This window comes from Delphinus delphis, chromosome 6 (genome assembly GCF_949987515.2).
Source record: "Delphinus delphis chromosome 6, mDelDel1.2, whole genome shotgun sequence".
Classification (NCBI taxonomy): domain Eukaryota; kingdom Metazoa; phylum Chordata; class Mammalia; order Artiodactyla; family Delphinidae; genus Delphinus; species Delphinus delphis.
In genome coordinates this window covers 12,853,002-12,878,279 of record NC_082688.1, presented here as the reverse complement: position 1 = coordinate 12,878,279, position 25,278 = coordinate 12,853,002, and the positions used below count along the sequence as shown (strand labels likewise).

General features: G+C 52.2%; 1 protein-coding gene across 4 annotated transcripts in view; it reads right to left on the bottom strand.

The window, feature by feature from the left end:
* Nucleotides 1-25,278, bottom strand: part of TTLL11 (tubulin tyrosine ligase like 11) — a 270,093-nt gene that overhangs the window by 9,592 nt on the left and 235,223 nt on the right. For 3 of the 4 annotated variants that reach the window (XM_060014203.1, XM_060014204.1, XM_060014205.1), the window contains one exon: nt 8,040-9,515. The exons of the other annotated variant lie outside the window; for it this stretch is intronic. In XM_060014203.1, the coding sequence (XP_059870186.1) occupies nt 9,223-9,515 (293 nt within the window). In that variant the 3' untranslated portion in view covers nt 8,040-9,222. Of the gene's footprint in view, nt 1-8,039; nt 9,516-25,278 lie in introns of those variants that run through there. 4 annotated transcript variants of the gene reach the window in all.

The following is a 25,278-nucleotide window of genomic DNA, read 5'->3' as shown; positions in this document are numbered from 1 at the left end:
GCGAGGCCTTTTTTATTACATGCCAGGGCTTTTCAGAGAAGTGTTTGCTGATGTGGTGCTACTCAAGGTCTCCCCAGAGCCTCCCACTTCCACATGTTCTCAGCTGCCTCTGTTGGTGGGACTCACCCGCCCTTCCAAGAGGGGCCCATCGCGGCAGCACAGAGGAGAACCATCTGGAGTGAGATCCCGTCTCCACGAGGCCGGGATCCCAAACTGGCTTTGGCCTTTCTAAGCCAAGTCACTTCATCTCGGTTTTGAACCTCAGTTTCCTCATCTGTAAAATGGGGAGATAGTAAGAGTGTCCATTTCCCGAGCACGCTTCTCAGACTAAATGAACTAACACAGGCAATGTGCCTGGCACGGTCCGGCCGTTGTATGTGCTCAGGGAATGTGAATGAGGAATGTGGTTATATTCAGATCACCCTGTGCTGTGACACGGCTTCCACCAGCTACCGGAGGAGCCCTGATGCCATTCGATTCCCCGCGCTGAGGCTGCTTTGTGCAGGGCCGACCTCCTCAGCAGACCTATAGCTAGAGCTGGCGTGGCCAGACTACCTGTCTCTAGGCCTGAAGACGCCAGTGCCTTGGGCTGTGTGCTCTGCTCCAGCCTGGGAAGGGCACACACTCTGTCTGGGCTCCTCATCTATTCTCCACTCCTGGCCCCGATCCTCAAGGGGAAACTGCAGTGACCTGCTTTGGACTGGGCTTTCCAGGGGATGGGAAGGCTCCCGAAGGAGCTTGGAGCTGGGCTGCAGCCAAGCCACAGAGCCCAGGACTGGAGTTCTTAGTGGGAAGATACAAGATATTCCCAGAATCCCCTGACTCTGGAGTCTTAGGAAACCCATGTGGCCCCCACCACATTGTGCTTCTCAAGTGGAGAGTATGTGGTGGGGGTGAGATGCTCTGTGCAGCTGTAAGATAAACACAGTCACTTTCTTGGAGCAGAAATTTTATTTGAAGATTGAAGCATTTTTATAGTAAAACAAGTATGAATTGAGGCAAAAAGGTAACGTGTGTCCACCAAGTCCCATTTCATTGTTTTGACTTGGATGTACAGGAAGAACACATTTCCCAGTATCCCCTGCACTCAGGTTGGGGCCAGGTGACCAGATTCTGGCCAAGGGCATGTGGGTGGAGGTGAAGTCACCTCTCCCTGAACAACCCACTTCTGCAGTCCTCCAGTCTTCTCTTCCTTTTGGAGGCAACTGGGAAGCCGTCCTTGAGGAGAAAGAGGCCAGGCAGGAAGCAGCCGGGACCCTGCATGGAGGAGTGTCATCCTGGAGAGCCCCCTGACCCTGTCAGATTTGCACAGGCCAGAAGTAAACCACAGGGGTGTCCAGCTGCTGTGATGTGGGGGTTTAGCTCAGCATCACGTAAGTCAGCATCCTGACTGAAATATGGACATAATATGGAGCCCAAAGCAATATGTACAGGACCTTAAAGCTAAGACATGAGCCTTCAAGTAACGGCTGCTGCAGCTGGCGTCAGGGCTGTGCCCGCAGACTTCTGACCTGCCAGTCTGGGCTGTATTTTTCTCCAGCACCGTCAGTGATAGACCCAGTGACCCACTGATGCCACGGCCACTGGCCCTGGAAATGGCTCGAAGCACAGCTATGTCAGCGCCTGGGGAGGAGCTACTGAGGTTGAGTGTCTGAGCAGATCACATGGCTCCTGCCTGATGACTGAGGCCAAGTGAGAAATGAGCCCAGCACCGGCCTCCGAGGTCCCCACAACCATTCTATGGGGGGTGAGAGAGGACGGTCCAGCTCCTGCCTCGGGCCCTGGGGTGAACCCGCCCTGACAGGTCGCTGTTGCCAGCACGACGCACATCTTCCAGGAGCCATGGCTGGGCTCAGGCGGCGGTGGGAGGAGGCTGTTCTGGTCATGACTTCAAACAAGTTGCTTCTCCCAGGGCCCCAGTTTTGCCACAGGTAGAAAATTGGAAGTGATGATGATGATGATGGCGTTTGAAGCTATTTCCTTACATGCAGCCGCAATATATAAGACAGAACAACAACCAAAACAACAGAAAAGGAAGAAAGAAACAAACAAAAACGGAACAGCTGAGCTGCTCTTGGGCACCATGGAATCTAGTTGAAAACCCTGAACTACAGGCTGGCCCTGGCTTCTGCTCTTCAGATTCCTTCGCTGAGGAGGCCTGAGCTCACATCCCTAACTTGATGGGCATTTGGGGAGGGCCCTTGCCCTCTCTGGGCTTCCAGTGTCCCATGTGTGAGATTGACAGGTTGGAAATGCTCTGGCCGTGGATAGAATGTTATAACAAAGTGCATTACTTAGAGACAAAGCTGGAGCTGCTTGGGTTAAAAACAGAGTGCGGTCTGAGCCCTGAGGGGCACCACCAGATGCCCAGGGCTTCTGTGGGAGGCAGCTCCATGGAAAGACCCCTGGAAGGTATGCCTGGCCTGGTTGCCATGGGCCAAGGCAGTGCTAACGTCCCAGGCTGCTGGAGCAGCCTCCCCACCTGGTGGGGGGACCGTGGGTGACAAACCTGGGTTTCTTCAGCAGGGAGCAGGGTGGCAGCTCTTACTGCACGGCCAAGCCATGACCTGCGGGCACAGGAGTCTAAGACCAAGAGGCTGGCACAGAGTTGGAGCACAGAGAACGTGTAGGATCTGAATGTTTCACAAAATGGAGAATCCGAGGGGCCCAAAGAACAAAGGCGCTCCCGGGGTGACAGAGCCTGCCTGAGGGGCCCCCACTGTGGAGGGGCTGTGGGAAACGACGCCTCTCTGACGCCATTGGGTGGTGGTTTCCAAGGGGCAGGGATCCCATTTATTTATAACCCAAGGCCATCTGCCTTTCTCTTTCCACCGGCTGGTCCACAGGCTGAGAAATGTTCAGAGCAGACATAGGCTACCCCCAAAGGGTCAAGGGCAGGGCTGGCGCCAGGACAGGGCCGCCAGGTGTGTCAGCAGCACCAGGTGGCCTCTTTGGAGCAGCTCGAACCACTAAGTTCTCCAGGGAGCTGCCCTGCCCCGAGCCTCCCCATGGGGGCCGAGCTTGCAACACACCCCTACCCAGCCTGGCGCTGTGGGCAGTGGCTGCCGCCCACGCAAAGCTGGAAGGAGCCACTTTCTCCTCGAGGGCAGGCGTGCCGCCAGACTCTCTACGACGTGGCCAGGCTCTAGGGGCACGTCACTCCCTCCCTCAGGGAGACTGTCCCCAGTGGATCAAGGGTTGGGGGCTTTTCCAAACTCCTTCCTCCATCTCCTCCAGGATCTCACAGGTTCCCTGAGGCAATATTTAGCTCCCCAGCCAGACATTAACCATTAGAGGAGAAAAAAATTGGAAGGATCCCCTTTCTCCCCAGCTGACCCCAAATGAACAAGCGCTGTCAATCCTGCTGGATCTGCTGTCGCTAATTATCACGCAGAAGAAATCGTCGGTACTTTGCAGTACTTTGCAGCCGTTTCTACGTGGGGCCTGCGTGCAGAGACACTCAGCTCCGTTTTATTATTGCATTTTACGAAGTTACCAAGACAACTGAGGCCAAGTAACAGAACCTCGACTTTATGCGCCATGAAAATTTAATAAAGAATTTTTAAAGGCTTTTAAGAAGCAGAAGCCGCAGTCCAGCAGCAGCAGGGAGGAGGGACAAGCACGTGGGGCCGCCCACCAGACCTGGAGGAGCCTGGCCTGTCAGGGCCATCCACGTGGGCGGGAGTGATCTGTGGCACCTGTCTAGTTCAAGCATATCGAGACCGGTCCTTTCCTCAAAGGACATTTATTAAGACGCTTCCTGGTGCCAGGCTCCTTACATTGGTTACGACCCATCTCCACTGTGCAGGAGAGGAAGAGGGAAGGGGGTGGAATCACCGGTCCATGGCCATGGTCACATAGCTGGAGAGCGACAGGCCCGGACAAAGACACTCGCTCTTCACAGAGCGCTCAGGGCCTCTGCTGGGATTCTCATTTTCCCCGTTCTGATGCAAGAAGTTCTGAAGGGAGATGCTCCTGCTGACTCTTTTCATCCCCCAGCTCCTTGCCTTGCTTCTGCAGCCTGGGAGGGGGCTGGAGGGACATGGTGAGGGGTGGGCAACGTCCCTGTGGCCCCAAACTACCGCCTTAGCAAATGCCTTCGTGTCGGAGGAAATGTTCTGCTTGTGAGCCTCCTGGTGAGCGTGTTATGTTACCCCAGGGCTGCAAAGACCCTCTTTCCTCTGCTCTCTAAATAAGGCTCAGAAGCAATTTTGCCATTTTATGCCAAAGCTCAATGGTGCTCAGTGTGTGTGTGTGTGTGTGTGTGTGTGTTTGTGTGTTTGTGTATGCACACATGCATGTATAAGCAGTATGCTGTGTGGTTTTCCTAGTTATAGAAAAATCAGGACTTCCGGTTACTAGAGATGGAGGTAATTGAATATGTTGCCTGTTCTGCAAAGCTCCTTTGCCCCTGGAACAGAAAAAAAAAAAAATCGAACATATTTCATGAGGGAGAAATTCATATACCGTATGGGAAAATTTCTCCCCTATCTGTCAAACTCAGTAGGAGATTGGCAAAAATACCAGTCAGGGTGAGTTTGCCTCGCTTGGAGAGAAGGACAGCTCTCAGCCACTGAGCGAGATCTCGTCATTTCTGAGTTTTGAGGGAAGGGGCTCAAATGCCAGCCAGTTAAGCCAGTTCTCAAGGCTGGGACCGAAGAGTTTAGGGCATTCATCCAGAAATGAAAAAAAATTAAGCTATTTTGGAGTAATATTCTGCCAATCACAAGGCAAATTCCAGGTGTCAGAGGAGCAGCGGAAAGCATTTTTCACCCCGTGAATGTCTTCAGCTACGTGAGGATGAAGCGGGGAGGAGAGGGAGGGGAGCTGACTGTTCTGACTTCATTTGTCCTGATGGATTAGAACATTCCAGGAGGAACCTTTTCCCTTCATCCCTTTACACTTTGCAGGAAACCAGAAGCCAGTCTGAAGATAACTCGGCATCCCGGCAGCATTTGGGTTTACAAAATGCTTTCACGTGTATTATGTTTTCCATCTCTTGTCTTCTGTTTCCAGAGACAAAGTGAGAGAGGAGCTGTCATCTCCGGTGCAGCTCAGGAACCCGGAGCCCATAGAGCTCAGTGCGAAAGAGCAGGTGGGACTGCCCCAAGCTAAGCCCCAGAACCCCAGGACCACCTGAGCCAGCACCCAGCCTCTCTCAGATGTGGGTTTCTGCGTCTGTGAAATGGGGCCAAAACCCTCTCCTTGGTGGGCTGTAGGAGCGTTGAGGTGCCGTTACAAGAGCGGTTATCGGGCCGAGAAAGGAGCAAGGCGTTGGGGGCTGGGCTCTGCCTTTCACCAGCTGGGAGGCCTTGGGAAAGTCACCTGACCTCCTGGGCATCAGTGCCCCCAGCTATGAAAAGAGAGTGATGAGAACCCTCATCCTTTGTGGGGTCGTTGGGAGGATGGAGATAAAAGTACTTTGCAAACTGTGAAGCGCCCAACAGATGGTACACTCACGTGGGAAGGGGAGTTGATTCTAGAAAGGGACGGAACACCATTCCGATGTCTAGGCTCGTCCCCAACCTGGTCCTGCTCACCCTGACTGACTACATTCACATCAGGATTATCTGCTCTGAACTAACCAACCCCCCACAGATGCTGCGGGGCTGGAGAGACAGGCTGGATGCCCGATGGAGGAGCCGTGGCGGGCACGATCCGGTGGCCCTTAGTCTCCCAGACGGGGTTGCCCATGGGGGACGCAGCCCAGAGCAGTGCCCGGGCACGAAGGAACACGGAGAGACTGCCCAGGGTCAGAGGAGCCACTGTCTGCTGGGGTCCCGGGACACGGACACGTTCACAAACTAAACCGCCAGGGCATCCGCAGGGGGCTGGGGAGCAGCAGTGTTGCAGCTCAGGCTTCTCGCCCAGGCCCCCTGGACGGTCCCAGCACCTGCAGGGCCCCGGCTCGGTGGGTGCCCGAGGGGCCAGCGTGAATCCAGCACCTGCCTGACCGTGAGAGAACTCACTGCTTGGTGGGAACGAACGCCACGACACCACAGCACAAGTGTGATAACAAAGGACTTCCCAGGTTCTCACAAGTAGAAGGAGGGGGAGGCTCACTGTTGGGGGGATGGCAGTGGGGACACTTGAGCTGGGCCTTGAAAGATAAGTAAGCTTCCACTGGACAGAGGGAGGGTCCAGCAGAGGGGACAGCAAAGGTGGGACAGCACCGAGCAGATCCGGGCCCCGTGGCCCTCCCCAGGGGGTGGGAACCGGCACATTCTCTCCCGAGCGGTAACGACGGACACCAAGGGCCTGTTGGGAGCACAGAGACTGCTCCTGAGGGCTGGGGGCTGAGCGTGGATTTCGGGTGGAAAGGCAGGAGGGGACTGGATCACGAGGGGACCTGAATGCCGGGTCGGGGGCTTGGGCTTTAACTGGGAGGAGGGAGGGTTGACTGGACTGGGGGACTGTGCAGTCACCGCTGCGCTTCTCAGAGTCCTCCCTGGGCTGAAAGGGACAGAAGATGGTTGAGGGGTTTAAGAGGCAGAAGACTGATGCAATGCAGCTAAGAGCTGATGGGGTCTGAGCTGGGAGAGTGGATGGAGGACATACAGGAGGGACCCAGGAGTTTGGGGACGGAGGCGCCTGTCTCCAGGGGGCCCTGCCCCGCACATGGGGAGGGGCCTGTTGGGACCAGCAGCGCCAACAGACTCACCGAATCCAAATTGCCTTTACAGGCCCCGTTCTGACCAGGCTGCGGGGACAGAACTCCTGACCGTACCAGCAGAGAAGCCAAGCACATCCCCTGGGAGGCAGGAAGGAGGGGAGCAGGGAAGGCCAGCACTGAAGGGGGAAGGATGCTTTCCGGGTACACCAGAAGGGGCACGGCAGGCACGGCGAGAAAGGATGGAGGCGGGCAGTGGCCCAGGGATGCACGCAGCCTAAGCTGGAACGGACCGAGCTGATCTCATCCATTCATTGAAGCCACTCTGGGGGCCGGCCCTGCAGGGGCTCAGTCAGTGAACAGTGACAGCGTCGGTGTGGCTGGACTGTGTGGGAACACCAAAAGGAGGGGCAGGAAGGGCAGGAGAGGGTGGGGGAGACGAGGCTGGGATGGAGCCCGAGGGCCCTTCTCAGGGCTGGGCTGACCCCATGGGCAGAGCTCAGGGATCCAGATCCCCACGGAGCACCTCTCTTCCAGGAGGAAGGAAACACCTGCTTTTGCAATCACTTCAATTACACCCTACAAAACGAGCAGCAATTACCAAAGGGGATAAACACAGTGGGACTTCCTATTAGGCACGAGTCGGTGGGGGAAGTCTCCTATCACTCACTCTAATAACGGAGCAGCCTCTTCATTCTTCCTGTTCAAAGAAATTGAGCAAATAGGGCCCGCTCTGTCACTGACTGGCCTCCTATAAAACGGCAGCCTCGTCTCCCCAGTGCTCACCGAGGGCCGTGGGGCTTCTCAGGCCCTGTCTGCCCTGGAGGGACTCCTTCTAGACAGTGACCCTGGGGGGCCACCCAGCAACCTGCCTCCAGATGACACACAACGGGTGGGGCGAGAACGGTCCTCATCCTGGGAGCTGATGTTCACATATCACCTCAAACAATGTGGCTGGAATTCAGCCTGTCGATACATTTTTTTTTTTCTAAAAAATTCAGCGTGCTTGGTTGGTTTGGAAACTGATGATTGCACCCCGTTTTGGCAAGTGAACGCTTTCTGGAAATCAACTTCAAGAAATGGTATAGGGCTTCCCTGGTGGCGCACTGGTTGAGAGTCCGCCTGCCGATGCAGGGGACGCGGGTTCGTGCCCCGGTCTGGGAAGATCCCACATGCCGCGGAGCGGCTGGGCCCGTGAGCCATGGCCGCTGAGCCTGCGCGTCTGGAGCCTGTGCTCCGCAACGGGAGAGGCCACAACAGTGAGCGGCTCGTGTACCACACACACAAAAAATAAATAAATAAGAGAAAAGCAGGAGAAGGAAGATGTCTGTGCTGGTCTAGGACACACCTCTGCCACCAATGACTTTCTCCCTGGCCCTACATTTGTGAGCATTTTCTGAGCCCTACTGTGTGCCAGGCACCGTGCTAATCAGTGCCTTCAAAGACCCTTCATCCTCCTCACTCAGAGCCTGATGGTCAACTAAATCCAGGGCCCCCAGGGTCCTATAACGAGGACCCTCTGGAAAGGGCCACATTAACCCGAAATCCAACAACACTCTGGATAGCCTGGCCGTTCGAGGGCAGTCTCTTGTCTGCCTGTGGTCAGCAGGCCCTGGACCCTGACTTGCCTGGGGCCATTTTCCAAAATGCTACCTTTGGCTGCCTCTGAAGCTTCCCCTCTGAGCGGGGGCCGCCTGGGGACACGGATGCAGACAGGGAAAGGGTCTCGTGGATGGGAGGGCACGGCTCCCCCTTGCCCGGCTTCTGACATCAAGCTCCCGCTCGCTCTGGTCCTTACGCAGGTCTTACTTTCCTTCCCTCTGAAGCCCTCTCCTCCCCTCCAGGGCACCCTGCACACTCTGGGCACACTTGATGACCACCCCACCCATGGAGAGCTTCAATCAGAGGCCACGGGACTGGGGGGACGCCTGCTTTGGGGTCAAGGTCAAACAAAATGATCTCAGAGGCTCCCGCCAGCTCTGAGACTTCAGCAGCCTTCCTCAGTTACCTCTCAGTTAATCATATCTTAATGAATAACACATGGGACACTGCAGCAACAGGCAAGCTCATGAAATCAACGAGGTCGGTCTGTTAACCGCACCCAGGTAGCACATGATTGCGGTGGGTGAGTCCCGCAGGCCTGCTGGGTATTTCCACTTCATTTTCACAGAATGGGTGGTAGGAAGTCCACATGATGTCCCTGGGCTCTAACTGTATTCTCTTCGGGGCCTCAGCAGACCCCAGTCTCGGCTGCCTCAAGTTCTTTCTTCTCCGCAGCTCTCCGTCTTGGGGTTGTTGGTGCCCCCTTCCCCAAACACAGCAGTTTTATCCCCGGCGGTGGCTTCCCATGAGCCCAGAATAGAAGAGGCCATCTGGCACGTTTTGGATATCATATGTCCGCTGATGGCTCGCAAGCAGGTGGGCCACCAAGAGGTGCTGGGAGGAGGGCGGTTGAGAATCAGGCAGCCTCTGGAAGTGCAGAACATGGCGACGATTAGGGGGAATCTCAGGTGGGAATTCTCAGCATCCTGCCATCTCTCCCCCGGCAGGAAGCCTGGGGGTCTCTTGGGCTCGGAAGGGCTCAATCTTCTTCTGGGAGGACAGAGCGGCCCTCAGGACAGAGCGTGTCTGGAATGGGAGAGCTTGAGGGCACTGTTTGTGCAGGGCGGGGGATGGCCCTCAGCCAGCTGGGCTGCGGGGGTGGCCTCCTGCGGGGTGCCACTGTGAGGGGGCCGGCCCCCCGATGTGGCGCTCCGGCCACACACCAGGCGCTTCTCGTCCAGCAGGGACAGGTGGTATTCACACAGGTCAATCAGCGAGGCTACCTGCTCGTGCAGGGGCAGCATCTTGAACTTCCTCTGGGCCAGGTAAAAGAAAGCCTCCACGAAGGCCTGCAGACACATCCCTGTGGGTGAGAGACGGGGGTTAGTGGGGTGTGTGTGTGTGCACGTGCAGAGGTGACTGGGGTTAGTGGTGTGTGTGTGTGCGCGCGCGTGCAGAGGTGACTGGGGTTAGTGGTGTGTGTGTGTGTGTGTGTGCGCGCGCGCACGCGTGCAGCGGTGGCTCGGCACGCTGCCCTGGGAAGACCCGACTCCAGCCACCAGGCTCTCTCCCCACCGCTGTCTCATTCTGGAAACGACACGGGGCTGACTCACTGCCTGCCATGCGAAAGTCTAGCTGGGTGTTTGCAACCACTTGCAGATTCAACCCTTAAGCAACCCTGTGAAGAAGGTTCGATGAACCCTGTTTTACAGATGGGGAAATTGAGTCTCAGAGAAGTGGAGAGACCTGGGCAAAGCCCAGTGGGTACACAGCGGTGGGGCTGGGACTTACACCTAGCCCAAAGCCTTATCCCTCTGCACCACCATCAGATGTTCCCATTAAAACCCATCGCACTGCTTTAATAATAAGGGAAAGGGGTATGAAGATGAGCCCAATCTGATGGCAATGTTCTATATCCTCACAGGGGTGTCAGTTACGTGAGTGTGTGCATTTGTCAGAATCCACAAATTATATTACCTTAAGATTGGTGCCTTTTGGTACATGCAAATTTGACCTCAAAAAGTAAAATATACCTGACCCCTTCTCTACCCAAAACTGTATTCCAGAAGGTATTAATAAGAGTCCCCATTATGCCCCTGGAATGTTCTTCTCCTGCTTTGCCTCATAAACTCCTACTCATCCTTGGGATCTCAGCTGAAAATCACTTAGTCAGCTAAACCTCCCCTGAGCCCCAGATTACATCCAGCTCCCGGTAGAGGCTTCTGGCACTTTTCTCTGTCACACCTTTGGTGGCTCGTTCAGGGCTTACTGGTGTGGTTCTTTAACAATCTCTATCTTCCGTCTGGACTGCGGGCTCCAGCTCACCTCAGTCCCCCTGGTGCCAGGTCCCCAGCAGGCGCTCAGTACAGAGGGACAGACTACACGAGTGAATGAATGCATGAGTGAGTCGGTGCTAGGTGCTTCACAGACATGCCTTTTCGAGGTCATTATTGTGATGCCTCATTTTACAGATGAGGAAACTAACCATCAGAGATGTCGAGTAACTTCCCTAAGGTCACAGAGCCAGAGAATTGTGGCCTGGAAATTCAAACGCTGACTCCCAATGCTTTTAGCTATGTTGTGCTACATGAAAAAAGGTTCTGAGTCTTCCCAATGTCGTCGTTAAAATGAACCCTGTGATCCACATTCATGGGATTCCATGGCCTTCTTGGGGAAGGCGGCTCTAAGGCATACCAAATGCCACACGGTATTCTGGATGAGGCCAGTCCCCACTCCACTAATCCACACCTTCCCAGGGGCCTTGTTTCCCGGCTCAGACGTGCTAGCTGGCTGCTCTGTCACTGCAGGCAGAAGCCTGGCCTGGAGTTTGTAAATACTGGACATGGACCTTGGGATCTGAGAGATCTTTTTGCGTCGGAAACTTGAGCTGAGCAAAGTTGTTTTTTCTTAATCTTCTTCTAAGTCCATCAAAGCTTTTTTGCTTGGCTTCTCTTGACTCCAGACGTTCTGCACGTCCCCTGCTTGGTCTTGACAGGCGTTGATAAAGAGGACAGTAACCCTTTTAATGTAAACAGAGGCCTGGTGCGGACAGAGACACAGGGGAATGGAGGCCTCAGTCTACAATCAGGAGACAGACGTTTCCTAACCACCGACTCTGGGCCAGGGCTCTCCTAGGCTGTGCGTCCACGTGTGTGTGTGTGTGTTACAGTCGGTGGGAGGATCTGGTACACACAGGGTGAAGAGGCCAGGATCTAAAGCCCGAGAAACCCAGTGCAGTCCCAGCCCTCAGCTTCCCAACCGCGTGATCTCAAGAGCACCGCTACTCCAAGTGTGCTCGATCGACGGGTGCCGAGTCCAGGAGCTGCGTGTCCCTGGGCCCTGACAAGCTAAGGAGCTCCGGCTAGAATGGAAATCTCCCTCCTCATCGATCACATTGCTTAGTTCAGCTGGCAGTTCTCTGTAGCAAGTCTTTCTCTTTGTAAAGGAAGCCACACGCGTTTACATTCTGGCTCGAGTCTCTTATCCAGGACTGTGAAGAACAGTTCGTGACTGCAAGCGTCAGGAGCTCTGCGGTCTACACCCCCTTCCCCAGCTTTAATGTCACCACGATCTTGTCAAAATGCAGATTCTGGGGTGGGGCCCGAGACCCTGCATTTCTGACAAGCTTCCCAGTGGTACCCAGGCTGCTGCTACACTCTGAATAGTGAGAATTGAGCACCTTTCTCAACGAACACTCGTTTCCTTCCCTTAATTGGAGGCAGGCTGTGATTAGAGTTATAACGCACTGAAAAAATACAATGAAGACCTTTTCTGGAGGAAAAAACATGGCTAAATATCACCTGGAAGAAGACATTCTAAAATGAGAAATGGGATTTAACGTGTTATACTTGGTTTTCTTTTTGCTTGTCTACATTTTCTGATTTTCTATAGTAAACGTGTGCAATTAAAAAATATGCAATGGGAAATTCTAGAGTAGAAAGAGGTGATGCAGGGGCAGCTGCTTTGAATTACGAACCCTTTGCTACTATTTGAATTTGAAGTCATTACTTTGAAAAAATACAATGCAAGCTTTCTGCATATGTGTTCTACTTTGATAAAAGTTATATATCTGTATATTATATATATGTATGTTATATATATACGTATATATGTATATTATATATATTTATGTTACATATATACGTATATATATGTATATTATATGTACGTTACATATATACGTATATATGTATATTATATATGTATGTTACATATATACGTATATATATGTATATTATATACGTGTATGTTATATATACGTATATATATGTATATTATATATGTGTATGTTACATATATACGTATATATGTATATTATATATGTATGTTACATATATACGTATATATGTATATTATATATACGTATGTTATATATATACGTATATATATGTATATTATATATGTATGTTATATATATACGTATATATGTATGTTACATATATACATATATATGTATAATATATATATGTATGTTACATATATACGTATATATATTATATATGTATGTTACATATATATGTATATTATATATATATACGTATATATATTATATATATGTATGTTATATATATACGTGTATATATATATATATATATGTGGGGATGAAGGGGAATGGACATTACTGACTCGTGTATGTGGGGATGAAGGGGAATGGACATTACTGACTCGTGCGTGGGTCCCGTACACTGCGCCTGGTGCTCTGATCCTCACTACAACTCCCATTGTGCAGATGAAACTGAGGCCCAGAGAGATGAAATAACTTGCCCTCAGGTCACACACTGGTAAGTGGCAGGGCTGGGGTTTGAACCCTGGCCTCAGGCACCGCTGATTCTGCTGAGAGTCCCCTGGAGGGCTTGTTGGAATACAGACTGCGGCCTCACCCCCAGAGTTCCTAGTTCTGAAGGTCTGAGGTGCGGCCTGAAAACCTGCACTTCGAACACGTCCCCAGGTGGTAACGAGGCTGCTGGTCAGGACCCCACTTGGAGAACCCGTCCCAGCCCCGCCTCCTCCCACTGCTGAGTTCAGTCTGTTCTTTCTCCACTGCCAAAGACCATCTGCAAAAAGGGGCCTGCTTGCAAAAGGGCCTGCCCCCGAACTGCAAGAAGCTTGACTTTGGGATAAAAATGCCTTTTAAGACACTCTGATTGAAAGCAGACTCAATCAGTTATTTTTAAAAGACTAATGATGGAGCTGGAAAAGCATGAACTTGTTGCAACTTTGCATTACGTCCTCTCTTGGTTTCTGAGGAACCGCACATCCCTGGTTTCTTCCAGCGTCATCACTTAACCGCTAAGGGGGGCAGAGCTCCGTTGCCCTCTGCGAGGCCCTGCCCTTCTCTGTCTGTACTGATGGAGTCTAGACCTGAAAGGTTCTAGCGGGCCAGGCCACAAGGGCCCTGCAGACCAAGGTGGGACTTTGAATTTCCTGCTGAGAAAGACGGGTGGCCACTGGGAAGTTTCGAAGTGACACGGTCAAGGTGGCTGCCGCATTGACGGTGGCAGGGGCACATGAGAAAGAAAGCGGGGAGACCCATTAGGGGGCTAACTGTGCTGGTCCAGGCGAGAGCTGACAGTGGCTCAGATCAGACGGCAGTGGTGGAGGTGGTGAGGGATGATGAGGTTCTGAATAGAGTCTGGGGGTCATGCCTGTGGCTCTGTGGGCTGCCGATGGGGTGGATGTGGGTGTGAGGGTGAGTCAGGAGCCCTCATGAAAAAGGGACTCTAACAGCAGGCTGAGGGACTGGCCTTCCTCTCAAGGCCCGTGGTTTTCAAACATTTTATGCACAAAATTGCCTGGGGACCTTGCCAGAAATGCAGGTTCCTGTTCCCGTCCCCTGGGGATTGTCTGTTGGTGATGAGGCCCTAGCTACTGCACTTGTAACTGCAGCTCTGGGGATTCGACCCACGAGGGTGCTCAGGAAGCTTGGGAATGAACACTCCCTCTTGGCCACCTCTCGAAGGGCTCTTGAGGAGACAGTGCAGTAAAGAAGTTAAGAGCATGGCCTTTGAGAAACATAGCACTGGGCAATCAAGAACCTTTGCGGGGGTTTCCCTGGTGGCGCAGTGGTTGAGAGTCCGCCTGCCGATGCAGGGGACACGGGTTCATGCCCCAGTCCGGGAAGATCCTACATGCCGCGGAGCGGCTAGGCCCGTGAGCCATGGCCGCTGAGCCTGCTCGTCCGGAGCCTGTGCTCCGCAACGGGAGAGGCCACAACAGTGAGAGGCCCGTGTACCGCAAAAAAAAAAGGACCTTTGGGGATGCACAGAACAAGCTTTCTCCTCTGCAATCCCACTGTCCACCTCTCTCCCCCATCTTCATCTGCTTGGGCTGCCAAGTACCATAACAAAACACCATAGCCAGGGTGGCTCAAACGACAGCTCTCACAGCTCTGGAGGCAGGAAGTCCAAGATCAGAGTACCAGCGTGGTTCAGTTCTGGTGAGGGCTCTCTTCCTGGCTTGCAGACAGCTGCCTTCTTGCTGTGCCTTCATATGGCAGAGAGAGCGAGCCAGCTCTCTGGTGTTTCTTCTTATAAGGACACCAGTCCTATTGGATCAGGGCCCCACCCTTATGGCCTCATTTAACCTTAATTACTTCCTCAGAGGCCCCATCTCCAAATACAGTCAAACTGAGGGTTAGGGTTCCAACCTATGAATTGGGGTTTAGTCCCTAGCACCCTGGTCCGTAGCTTGGCTCTGCTGCAGCGCACCCAGTACTTGGGATGCTCACCTGCCATTTACCAAGTCTCTGAGATGACTTGAGCTATTTAGGAAAGGTGTAAGAGACCCTATCCCTCTTCCCTGCTCCTCCACCAGCCCTACCAGAACACCCCTCACAGCTCTGATGCAGAGTTGGAAGCGTCTCTTTGGTAACATTGCTTCAGTGACCCATTACAGTAAAAGGGATGAAAGGAAACAGTAGCACTTCATATTCATTGAGCCCTCATTACGTGCAAGCCCTGGGCTAAGGGATGCCTTTGTTATTCAACTGAATGAATCTCTCAGAAATCTCAGGAACCAAGTGTTACCATCAATCCCGTTTCATATTCAAGAGACTTGTCAAAGTCATATAGCTGGTAAGGTGGCTGACCTAGGACCATTCCCATAACTTCTTTACTCTGCTGCTGCTTCAAGAGCCTTCAAAGAGATGGCCAAGTCAGGGTGTTACTTCCAGTCACTTAGAAGGAAGAAACGATGCTGCCTTGCAGTGAATGAGGGAGGCCCCCCCTCCCATCTCTGCTGGATGTCAACAAGAAGGCGCAGTCCCCTCTGCCAGGCTTTGCAAACAGGCTTTCCCCACCTGCCCCCTGTGCCTGAAGATAAGCTGCTGAGTGTTTTTTGAAACTTCATTTGAGTTGACGGATCTCACTTGAGAAAGCAGCCTTCGAAACATTTCAGTGTAGCCATCCACGTGGCTCTCACGGAGGCTGCCACCTGCATATTGGGAATGCAGCCCCTGACAGACCGTGGCCTCATTCTGTCAATCAGCCTGGTGAGGGTGGGCCCACGGGCTCCTGGCCACAAGCCCGCTCCCCTCCATGCCCGGGGAGGGGACCTTGCACGCAGGAATTAATGACAGTGCTGGTGGCTGCTCTCCGGTAATCCCACCATCTACTCTGGGGCTTATGGATGGAAACGAGAATAACACCTTCCGTGTGCAGAGCACTTGCCAATTTCCAAAGAATATCTGTTATCTCGTCTGGTTCTCGGAGTAACGTTCAGAAGAGGACGTTATTACAAGGATTCCCCACTTATAGTTGAGACCCAGAAAGGCGGAGTGGTTTGTCAAGGTCCCCCCAGGTGGACGAGGCAGCATTTAAACCCTACCTGACTCTCAAACCCACAGTTCTCTTTCCGACACCGCGTTCTTTCTTAACATCTGACATTTATGTATTATTTTATAGTTTATAGAGCACGTTTGCACATATGATATAATTAAATCCAAATCATTGTCGACAGCCAGGGATATTACCCCAGACTGAATATGAGATTTCTTTTTTTTCCTCTCAAAAATACCTGTGCTTCCTTGCTAGTAATTCTATTTCAAAAATTGGTGTGCTGGGCTAGGACCGCTACTCGCCAATTCCTTCTCTCGGCCTAACCTTTAATCTCTTTCTCATTACTCAGCTGGAATAGATGTTTCTTTCTCATAGGGAAATTTTAAGCACTTAAGTATACAAGATTCCTGTCTGGAATTGTTGATAGGAAATCAAGTTGAGTGACCTTGACCCGAATTAGTTTAGTGGCTCCTATCTGTGAAGTGGAATGTTCCCCACAAGCGCTATGTGACGGCTGCACCAACTCTGAGGTGCTTAATCACAAGGATCTGTTTTCTCTCCGTTTTGGGGATGCCTTGCAGCCTGTTACTGATCTGCGGCTGCACGGTCCCCGAAGGCATTACCACGGTCCCTCCAGGCCTGGGGCTGGGGTCTCAAAGGGCTCCACTGCGGGAGATGAAACCTGGGCAGTTCCTGTGAGATGGCTTTTGGCTCTGTGGAGTAGTGACTGATGGGCTGGTCTCAGTTCCAGCTCCGCCGCGTACTAGCTGTCGAGTCTTTCGGGAGCCGTTTCGCCTCTGGAGGGCTTGGTTTATTCATCTGTAAAGAGTGGCTTTTACAAGGCACCACCCAGAAAAAGCCCAATACAGTGCTTAAAAAATACCAGTCATCTCCCCACTTTGATGTCTGCCCTCTCACTTCCTGCTGCCTGGAGTGCTATCGTAACTCTGGTTTCATTTTCTTCTTTTATTGCAATAGCTGACAGCGTGTCTCCACACTAGGCTGTTGTGAGGCTGGGGAGTCTTCGCCCCCATCTCCAGCCATCACAGAGCAGGCTTTCAAAAAGCGTTTGTGGGAATCAATGAACCGATTGACTGGGATTACAGGGGGGAAAATCCTGCAAAGGGGGGTTAGAGGACCTGGATTCTCACGTGGTCTGTGCCCTCCGCACAGCGTGGCTTTGAGCCAGTCACTCCCCCTCTCCGGGCCTCACTTTCCCCTTCTGTAAAATGGGCAGAGGACTGGACCGTTTCTCAGGATTCCAGAAGCATTAGGAGGGATGGTGGCTTCTGAATGTTTTAAAAATGATACTAATTAGAATCACAAACTACATTTATTGAGGATGCTCTGCCCGCCAGGACTCACATTGCATTTTCCCCAAACGCGCAACCCAGAGAGGCAGACGAGAGGAGTGACTTGCCACTTGTCCAAGGTCACACTTCCCATGCCCAAGGTTACATCGTTGGGAGTGGTGCCTGGGCCCCCCCACTGCTGCTCGACACCACCTCTCCCCAAACCAGATGGAAACCTTTCAAGGCCCACCCTTTAAGGGACAGAAGGGATGGCCTTTCTCCTGCCGCTCCCCATGGCTGGGGAACAGAAGTTGCACATGCACAGTCATTGTGTCTAAACATTACAGCAACAAGTCACCATCACCTTTGTTCTTGGCTAGATGGAAAAATGACTAAGTGTCAGGAATGAACCATAAATAGGCCTTAGAGAAAAACCATTGCCCCCAGATGCCCGCGGCACCCAAATAACAAACATAACCGAAGATGAAAGCAGCTATTCCATCGTTTCATTAATCACAGGTCATGCCACTGGCCGGTGCAGAGTGGCTGGTAGGTCCCGCTCCAGTCCCAGCCAGTGTCACCCCTGATTCCACCATGACAAGGATGCAAGCCCGAGTCACCATCTGGGGAGACAGGCTACAGGGCTGGTGACCACTTCCTGCACCTCCTTGGTGCTATTCCAGACATTTCTTGTGGGATTAATGGCTCCAACGGACCTTCTGAGGTTCAACACTCAACCCTCAGCAAGTGGTCACAATTTCTCGCTTGGAAAGGACTTCAGAGGTCACACAATCCGGGCCCTTACAGGATCATAGCACCACTCAGCAAGAAGGAGTAATAGGAGTAGTTGGCACGCAGCACACACGTTGTACGTAGCAGGCACCGCAGTGAGCTCTCTCTAAGGCGCCTCTCACCTCATCCTCAAAACAGGTGCATTTCTGACCCCCATTTCACCCTTTGGTTTTTCACCTGTGTTTAGGGACGTAGCGAAGCTTTGCTTTTGTCTTGGGCTGTTTATTAGTTGGACACTACAGGCTTCTGGGGTGCAGGGAGGTAAAGACATTCACCCGGAGCCCCACAGACTGGAGGTGGCGGTGGGGATGCGAGCCCAGCTCTGTGAATCTGCCCTCCCGGCCCCAGGTTCACTCGGAGAGGCAGGGAAGGAGCCACAGGTCACAGGTCAGCAGAAACAGCATGGTTTCTGGCACTGTCTCTGGCTTCCGGTAGTTTCCCCATGAGGTGCTGCGCTGAGCGTGCCCGCCCTGACATTGCTGATGGCGGTCATCTAGCCCCTCACGTAGCCACTTCCAGTGACGGGGTCTCATCACCTCCCCAGGAGGCCCATTCTCACTGCGTGCTCTCTGCCTCTGAGCTGAAATATGCAAAACTTCCCCACTGACCCCACTTTTCCAGAGAGCAAACCTAACTCTTCTTCCCCACGAGGGCCTTGCTCTGAGAGGATCTGCAAGGCGGCAACCAGAGCAATTCACTTCCACAGACTTTTGCTGACCACCCAGCAGGTGGATACAGAGTCCAGCAAGCCCTCATCCCTCATCTGATGGTAGGGAGGGAGGAGTGGGGAGGAGAGAGAGGGGGTGGAACCAGGAGGAGGTAGGGTTAGAAGGCAAAGGAAGAAGCAGATGATTGCCTGGGAGAGGCAGGACTGTGGCAGAGCCTAAGGGAAGAGCAGGAGGTGGGCTGGCATCAGTGTCCAGTGCCCCCAAGATCATCAGGGTCTCGCCTTCTCCTGAATCGCGCTCCCTGGCCAGCAAATGCACCCGGTCTTGCATTAAAAGGCTGCCTCGACATCGCGTACGTGAGTGACCTTTCTATCTCTGCTTCTTGCCAGCCAAACTTCCCAAAGGGATGGTGGCCCAGGCACTGTCTCCACGGCCTCGCCCCTGGCATCTCAGGGGGCTGTTCCCCTACCTCGCCACCAAGCTGCTCTCATCAAATGGCTGGCCGCCTCCCCTTCCCCTCTTCTTAGCTGGCTCTCTGCATTTGTCCACGTGGAAGCTCCCTCCTTGAATACTCTCTCCCCAGCTTTTCTCGGTCTCTCTAGGAACTCCCGGCTCAGGCTCGCCAGTCTTCTGCTGGCTCTGCTCTGCTCTCCTGGGTCTTGCAGTCCTGCAGGGCTCTCCACCTGGGCTCAGCTTCCCCCTCGCCTTGTCATTCACTCCCTAGGCTTTAAATATCCTCTGTGAATCAATGCCTTCGAATCGCTCTTTCCAGGCCCCAGTGCTTTTTTGCCACTGGGGTGTCTCATTAGCATCTCAAAGAGCCTGTTAGAAATGGATCTCCGGGTCTTCCTTTCCTGATCCTGCTTCCCTGATGTCCTAACCATTTAAATAAATGACGTCTCCACCCTCCTAGTTGCTCCTGCCAGAAGTCTGTGAGCCGCTGTTGAAACTCCTCTCCCACAGTCCCTGCCTCCCCACAACACCCCAAGAACTTTACACCCTGCACCCACCCCCACCATCCCCCCAACCCCCGAGCCTGCAAGGCCATAGCTCCCCTGGACCCCCATGCAGCCTCCCACTGGTCTCCCCACTTCCAACGCCGCATCCAGAATGACCTTTTAGAAACACGAGTCAAGCCGCGCACTCCCTGCTTTAAGCTCTTCAGAACAGATCTACATCCTTGACGTGCTGTGAGCACGCAGTAAGACCAGGTAAGATCCAGCCCCTGCCTGCCTCTGCGGCTGGGCTGCCCCTCGAGCCGGCGGACCCCCCGCTCTGCTGCAACACCCTTTCCCTCAGCCCCTCCCTGGTTGCCACTTAGATCTCGGCTCCAGTGTTACTTTTCCTGACAGACCTCCCTGACCCACCTCCTAATATATATTAGGTCTTCTCTGCTAACCTTCTTAAAACTTAGTCATCTTGGGGCTTCCCTGGTGGCACAGTGATTGAGAATCTGCCTGCTAATGCAGGGGACACGGGTTCAAGCCCTGGTCTGGGAAGATCCCACATGACGCGGAGCAACTAGGCCCCTGAGCCACAACTACTGAGCCTGCGCGTCTGGAGCCTGTGCTCCGCAACAAGAGAGGCCGCGACAGTGAGAGGCACGCGCACCGCGATGAAGAGTGGCCCCCGCTCGCCGCAACTAGAGAAAGCCCTCGCACAGAAACGAAGACCCAACACAGCCAAAAAAAAAATTAATTAATTAATTAATTAAAAAAAAACAAACAAAAAACTTAGTCATCTTATTTCCTAGAACTGATCACATTTAATTACGTGTTTATTTCTGTATTTCTGAGTTTAATGTCTGCCTGTCTGCTACCGTGCTGTCCGCGGCATGGGGCCTGGGGGGAGGTCTATCCTACTGGTCACTGCACCTGCTGTCACCACCCGGGCCTGGCAGGTGGCAGGTGCTCACAAGCCATTCAGTTGACTAACTGAATGAAATCTATAGGCATAAGGGTACGGAAGCCATGGATGAATGGATAAAGAAGAGGTGGTGTATATATTTACAATGGAATATTACTCAGCCATGAAAAAGTGAAATTTTGCCTTTTGCAGCAACATGGATGGACTTGGAGGGCATTATGCTAAGTGAAATAAGTCAGATCGAGAAAGACAAATACTGCATGATATCACTTATATGGGGAATCTAAAAAATACATCAAATGAGTGAATACAGTACAACAAAAAAGGAGCAGGCTCACAGATACAGAGAACAAACTAGTGGTCACCAGTGGGGGCGGGGCGGGGAGGCAATACAGGGATGGGGGAGTAGAGGTACAAACCATTGGGTATAAGATAGGCTCGAGGGTGGATTGTACAACATGGGGAACATACCCAGTTTTGAAATAACTGTAAATGAAAAGTAATCTTTAAAATTGTAAAAATTGTTTAATTTAAAATTTTTAATTAAAAAAGGAAAAGAAAAGAAATCTATAGGCGTAGCGCATGACACACAGTAGGTGTTTGGTAAATGTCAGTCTTCTCCCTTCCCACTGCTTGGGTCATTGATGTTAAGAGCACGCTTTTAGCATCCACTTACGGCGGAAGGAACCCAGGCTTTACATCACACGTGTCTAAGGTCAGATCCGTGGGCTGCCTCTTACGTGGTGCTAGGTGACCTCGGCTCATTCACTTCACTTCCGGGAGCCTCACTTTCTACCTACCCTGTGTGGCTCTTAGATGGGTTCAGTGAGAGAATTTAGATGTAAGGGGCCCGGCCTGGCACATGGAAGAAACCCCATAAATCTGAATTTCTTTTTCTTTCCTTCTTCCTTCCTTCCTTCCTTCCTTCCTTCCTTCCTTCCTTCCTTCCTTCCTTTCTTTCTTTCTCACTCTCCCTCCCTCCCTTCCTCCCTCCCTCCCTCCCTCCCTTCCTTTTTCTCTCTCTCTCTCTTTCTTTCCTTTTTTTGGCCACACCTTGCACCTTGTGGGATCTTAGTTCCCCCACCGGGGACTGAACCCGGGCCACAGCAGTGAAAGTGCTGAGTCCTAACCACTGGACCACCAGGCAATTCCCAAGAGCTTCTTTCTTTATTATCTTTAGGTAATCAGAGAGGCCATCCCTGGCGGATAAACAGTCTGCTGCCCTGGAGGGCAGAGGCTCAGAATCTTCATCCCATTGTAGTTGTTCTTTGTTTCCAGAAAATAGGCAATTTAGGGGAAGTTAGGCTGCCCTAACTCCCCCACCAAATGCAGCCCTCTTCCCTGCTCCCCATCCTTGCCCTCCAGTTAACTGGCTGTACCTTCTAGAAGTCCAGAGTCAGGAGCCTTGGGGGTGGGGGTGGGGTGCCTGTCCTCAAGAGGAGGCCCCTCTGAGGAGCTCTGAGAAGCCGGCCTGTCACTTGGAGAGGTGACGGGAGGCAGATGAGTGTCAAAAAAAAGACAGAGAAGTGGGTTTCAACTTGACTTATATTAAGAATGTCACTTTAGAGCACAAATGAGAGAGAAGAGAAATGCTCTTTTATGTGGGAGTTTATTTTTGTCACTTTGTCAGAGAGAAATTGCAGCCCTGAGGGCACTGGAGCTGCACAGAATTACCCAAAACATTAACATGCAAATTGCCTTCTTTAGAGAAGGTAATTTTATTAGTGCACGAAAATATTTCTGTCACTGTACTCACGCTTGGGAACGGTGCCATTTGGGGGCCAGTTGGGGCCACCGCAAATGGAGAATTAGGGAGAGTCCTGAACTTGGTTAGGATTCTATCACCTCCTCTTCTTGAGACCATGCCTAGGACACGCTGCAGTGTTGCAGCTGGTTACCCTGGGTGTACCTAGTGTAGATGGCAAGTGACTTGTTCAAGATCATACAGCATCCATGGCAGAAGAGGTAGAGCTGAGGTCGTGTGCCCTGTGTTTTAGGTAACCAGGCGGTCAACAGGGGATCATTAGGGGTCTTGGAAGTGGCCACTCTGAGAATAAGAAGTGGTGACATTCCATCCAAGCCCTCATTCATTCATTCACTCACTCATTCGTTCACCAAGGTTTCACTGTGCTAGGCCCTGGGCCCCAGATATGAATCAGGCACGGGCATCAGCATCCCCAGGGGCAGGTGGGAAGGGGACACAGACAGACACAAGCACTTATAATCCAGTAAGGTAAGACCTGCTGGGGCCCGTGCCTAGAACCAACAACACAGGAGAGAGTGTGACTGGCAGGGCGAGGGGCCTGGAAGCTTCCTGAGGGAGGGTCTTGCATGTGGGCATTGCCCAGGCAGTCAGGGAAGGGGGTTACAGGCAGGGAGGTAAGCACGGAAGGAAGCACGTTGGTCTGGTCCATGCGGAGCAGCGTGTGTGGCTGCTGCACAGGGTGTGTGGGAGGAGAGCGGGTCTGGCATGGGGGGCCGGGGTTGCAGAGGATGGAGAGGAGGTTGGCCGGGCCCATCTCACAGGCTAAAGAGCTCAGATTTTATCCTGCAGGTGGCAAGCATCCCTGCCAGGCCTGTTCAGAACAGAACCACGTTCCCTTGAGACTTCAGGAGGGAGGGGGTTCCCCAGGCCCTGGAGTGCCAAAATGACAGAAGGTTGCGTGAGGCTGAGCTTATATAAGGCTTGCTCCTCCTCCAGACGTGATCAGCGGGGAAGTGTGGGCGGAGACAACCACCTGCTACCAAGAAGAAAGCACCTCAGTCATGTAAGGTCTCAGCGAACACTTCGGGAGCGCACCTTTCCCAAGAGGCTGCTATCCCTCACCCTGAGTTGATTGGCAGCTGCATCATATGACCGTGGTGGGGCTCGGGTAAGTGCTTCCACCGCCCCAGGAGCTGTCTTTTAGGAAAGCTGCAGGGAAAATTGGCCATTTCAAGCACACAGAGAGCTATTGTGGAGATTCTGAGCCGGCACACTCCACCTCAGGGTTTCTCAACCTTGACGCTTTTCAGATTTGGGGCCAGAAAATTCTATGTTGGCGGAGCGGGGAGTGTCCTATGCATTACAGGATGTTTAAAGCATCCCTGACCTCTACCCACTAGATGCCAATAGCAACATCCCTCTTTCCTTCCCCAGTTGTGACAACAAAAAACGTCTCCAGGCATGCCCAAATGTCCCCAGGGGAAAGCGGGGGGTGGGGATCACCTCCAGTTGAGAACCACTGGTCTATCCAGACCTTAGGGAAGACTGATGGCGGTCAAGGGCGCCTGACCACTAGAAGTCTCCTAAGTCTGGCGGTGAGATGCAGAGCAGCCCGAGGGCATGGTATCTGCCTTCTCCCCTCTCCCACGGGGCAAAGGATGGAGCAGAGTGCAGGTTTTATCATGTGACTGTGCACTGACTATTTCAAAAAGAAATGTGTCTAAATTACTCCTAGAAAGACCTAAGAAAGGGAGCAAAGTGCGGAGGTAGAAAGCCAATGGACAGCAGCAAGTTCAGGGTCTCAGTGTTCCTCATCTGTAAAGCAAGGGGGTTGAATAGATGATCTCTAAGCCCTCTCTAGTTTTAAAGGCTATGATTCCACACCAGTAAGACGAGCACACCTTAAAGGATGCTACCAGTGAATACTGAAGTTGGCCCCAAGCGAGAGATGATAGACTCTGGGCTGGATAAGGTTTCGTCTTGGGTTACTTTTCTTGCTTAGAGACAGAGAACTGATTAAGTGGCTCATGAGGTTGTCACTTCGCTCTCAGGTTAAATGATTAAGCCCAGATTTCCCCAGGAATTCCATGGAAAATCTCTGAAAGGGCCTGTATGGTAAATACTTCTGGAATGCTTGTCATTGGTACAGTTTCTCAAAGACCATTGGAGTCTGAAGACAGAATTTTGGCTCTACCAGCCATCAGCTGGGTGACCCTGGGCACGTTACTTAACTTCTCTGAGCTCCATCTCTCTTCTCTGTAACCAGGTTGGTGTGAAAAGTGCAAATGTGTAAAGAGGACTTCCAGTTTCAGCTCTGACACATAAAGAGCTTGGAAGTCATCACTCCCGTCCTCACAATAAGAAAAAAAGATGAGCAAACTGGAAATCGATGTTTTTTCTGACATCCGTCAGAGAAATAAGGTCACAGGGCAAACTGTCACCCTAAAAACTGGACAGACAAGTGAATATGGAGAATCACAGCTGAGATCAGCTTACTGGGAGCAGAAGTTGCTAGAGCCAGTAACTGGTAGGAACACTTAATTGGTGATTCAAGAATTGCTGGAGGCTGACTATGGACTAGATTGAGAGTTAGAAATTCCTGGGGGCTCAGTTTTAGGGGGTCCCCCACACTTTACCTCCAGAACCCAACCAGGTTCTTAAGGTGACCTAGGAGAAAAATCCCTCTTGCTTCAGGCAGGGATGAGGGGAAGGTAATCATTTTGAAATACGCCCAGAGTGTTCTCCATAACAAAGTCCTGCCCTCAAGGGGAACTGCTTTACCAGAGGCTTATCTGACCTGAGGGAAGGGCAATTAGACAACTCCAGCCTCTCTTTTCCTGGAAAGACAACTCCAGGCTCTCTCTTCCTTCTTTCTCACATAAGGAAAGAAAAAAAAAAGGCTAAGAAACACTTCTGAACATCACAGTCCAAGTACTCAAGCCCACTGAGAAACTGAAATTTAACCATAAGATTATCAAATGCTTTCTCTCCCCAGCAAATTACCACCACATCAACAGGGCTCCAATAT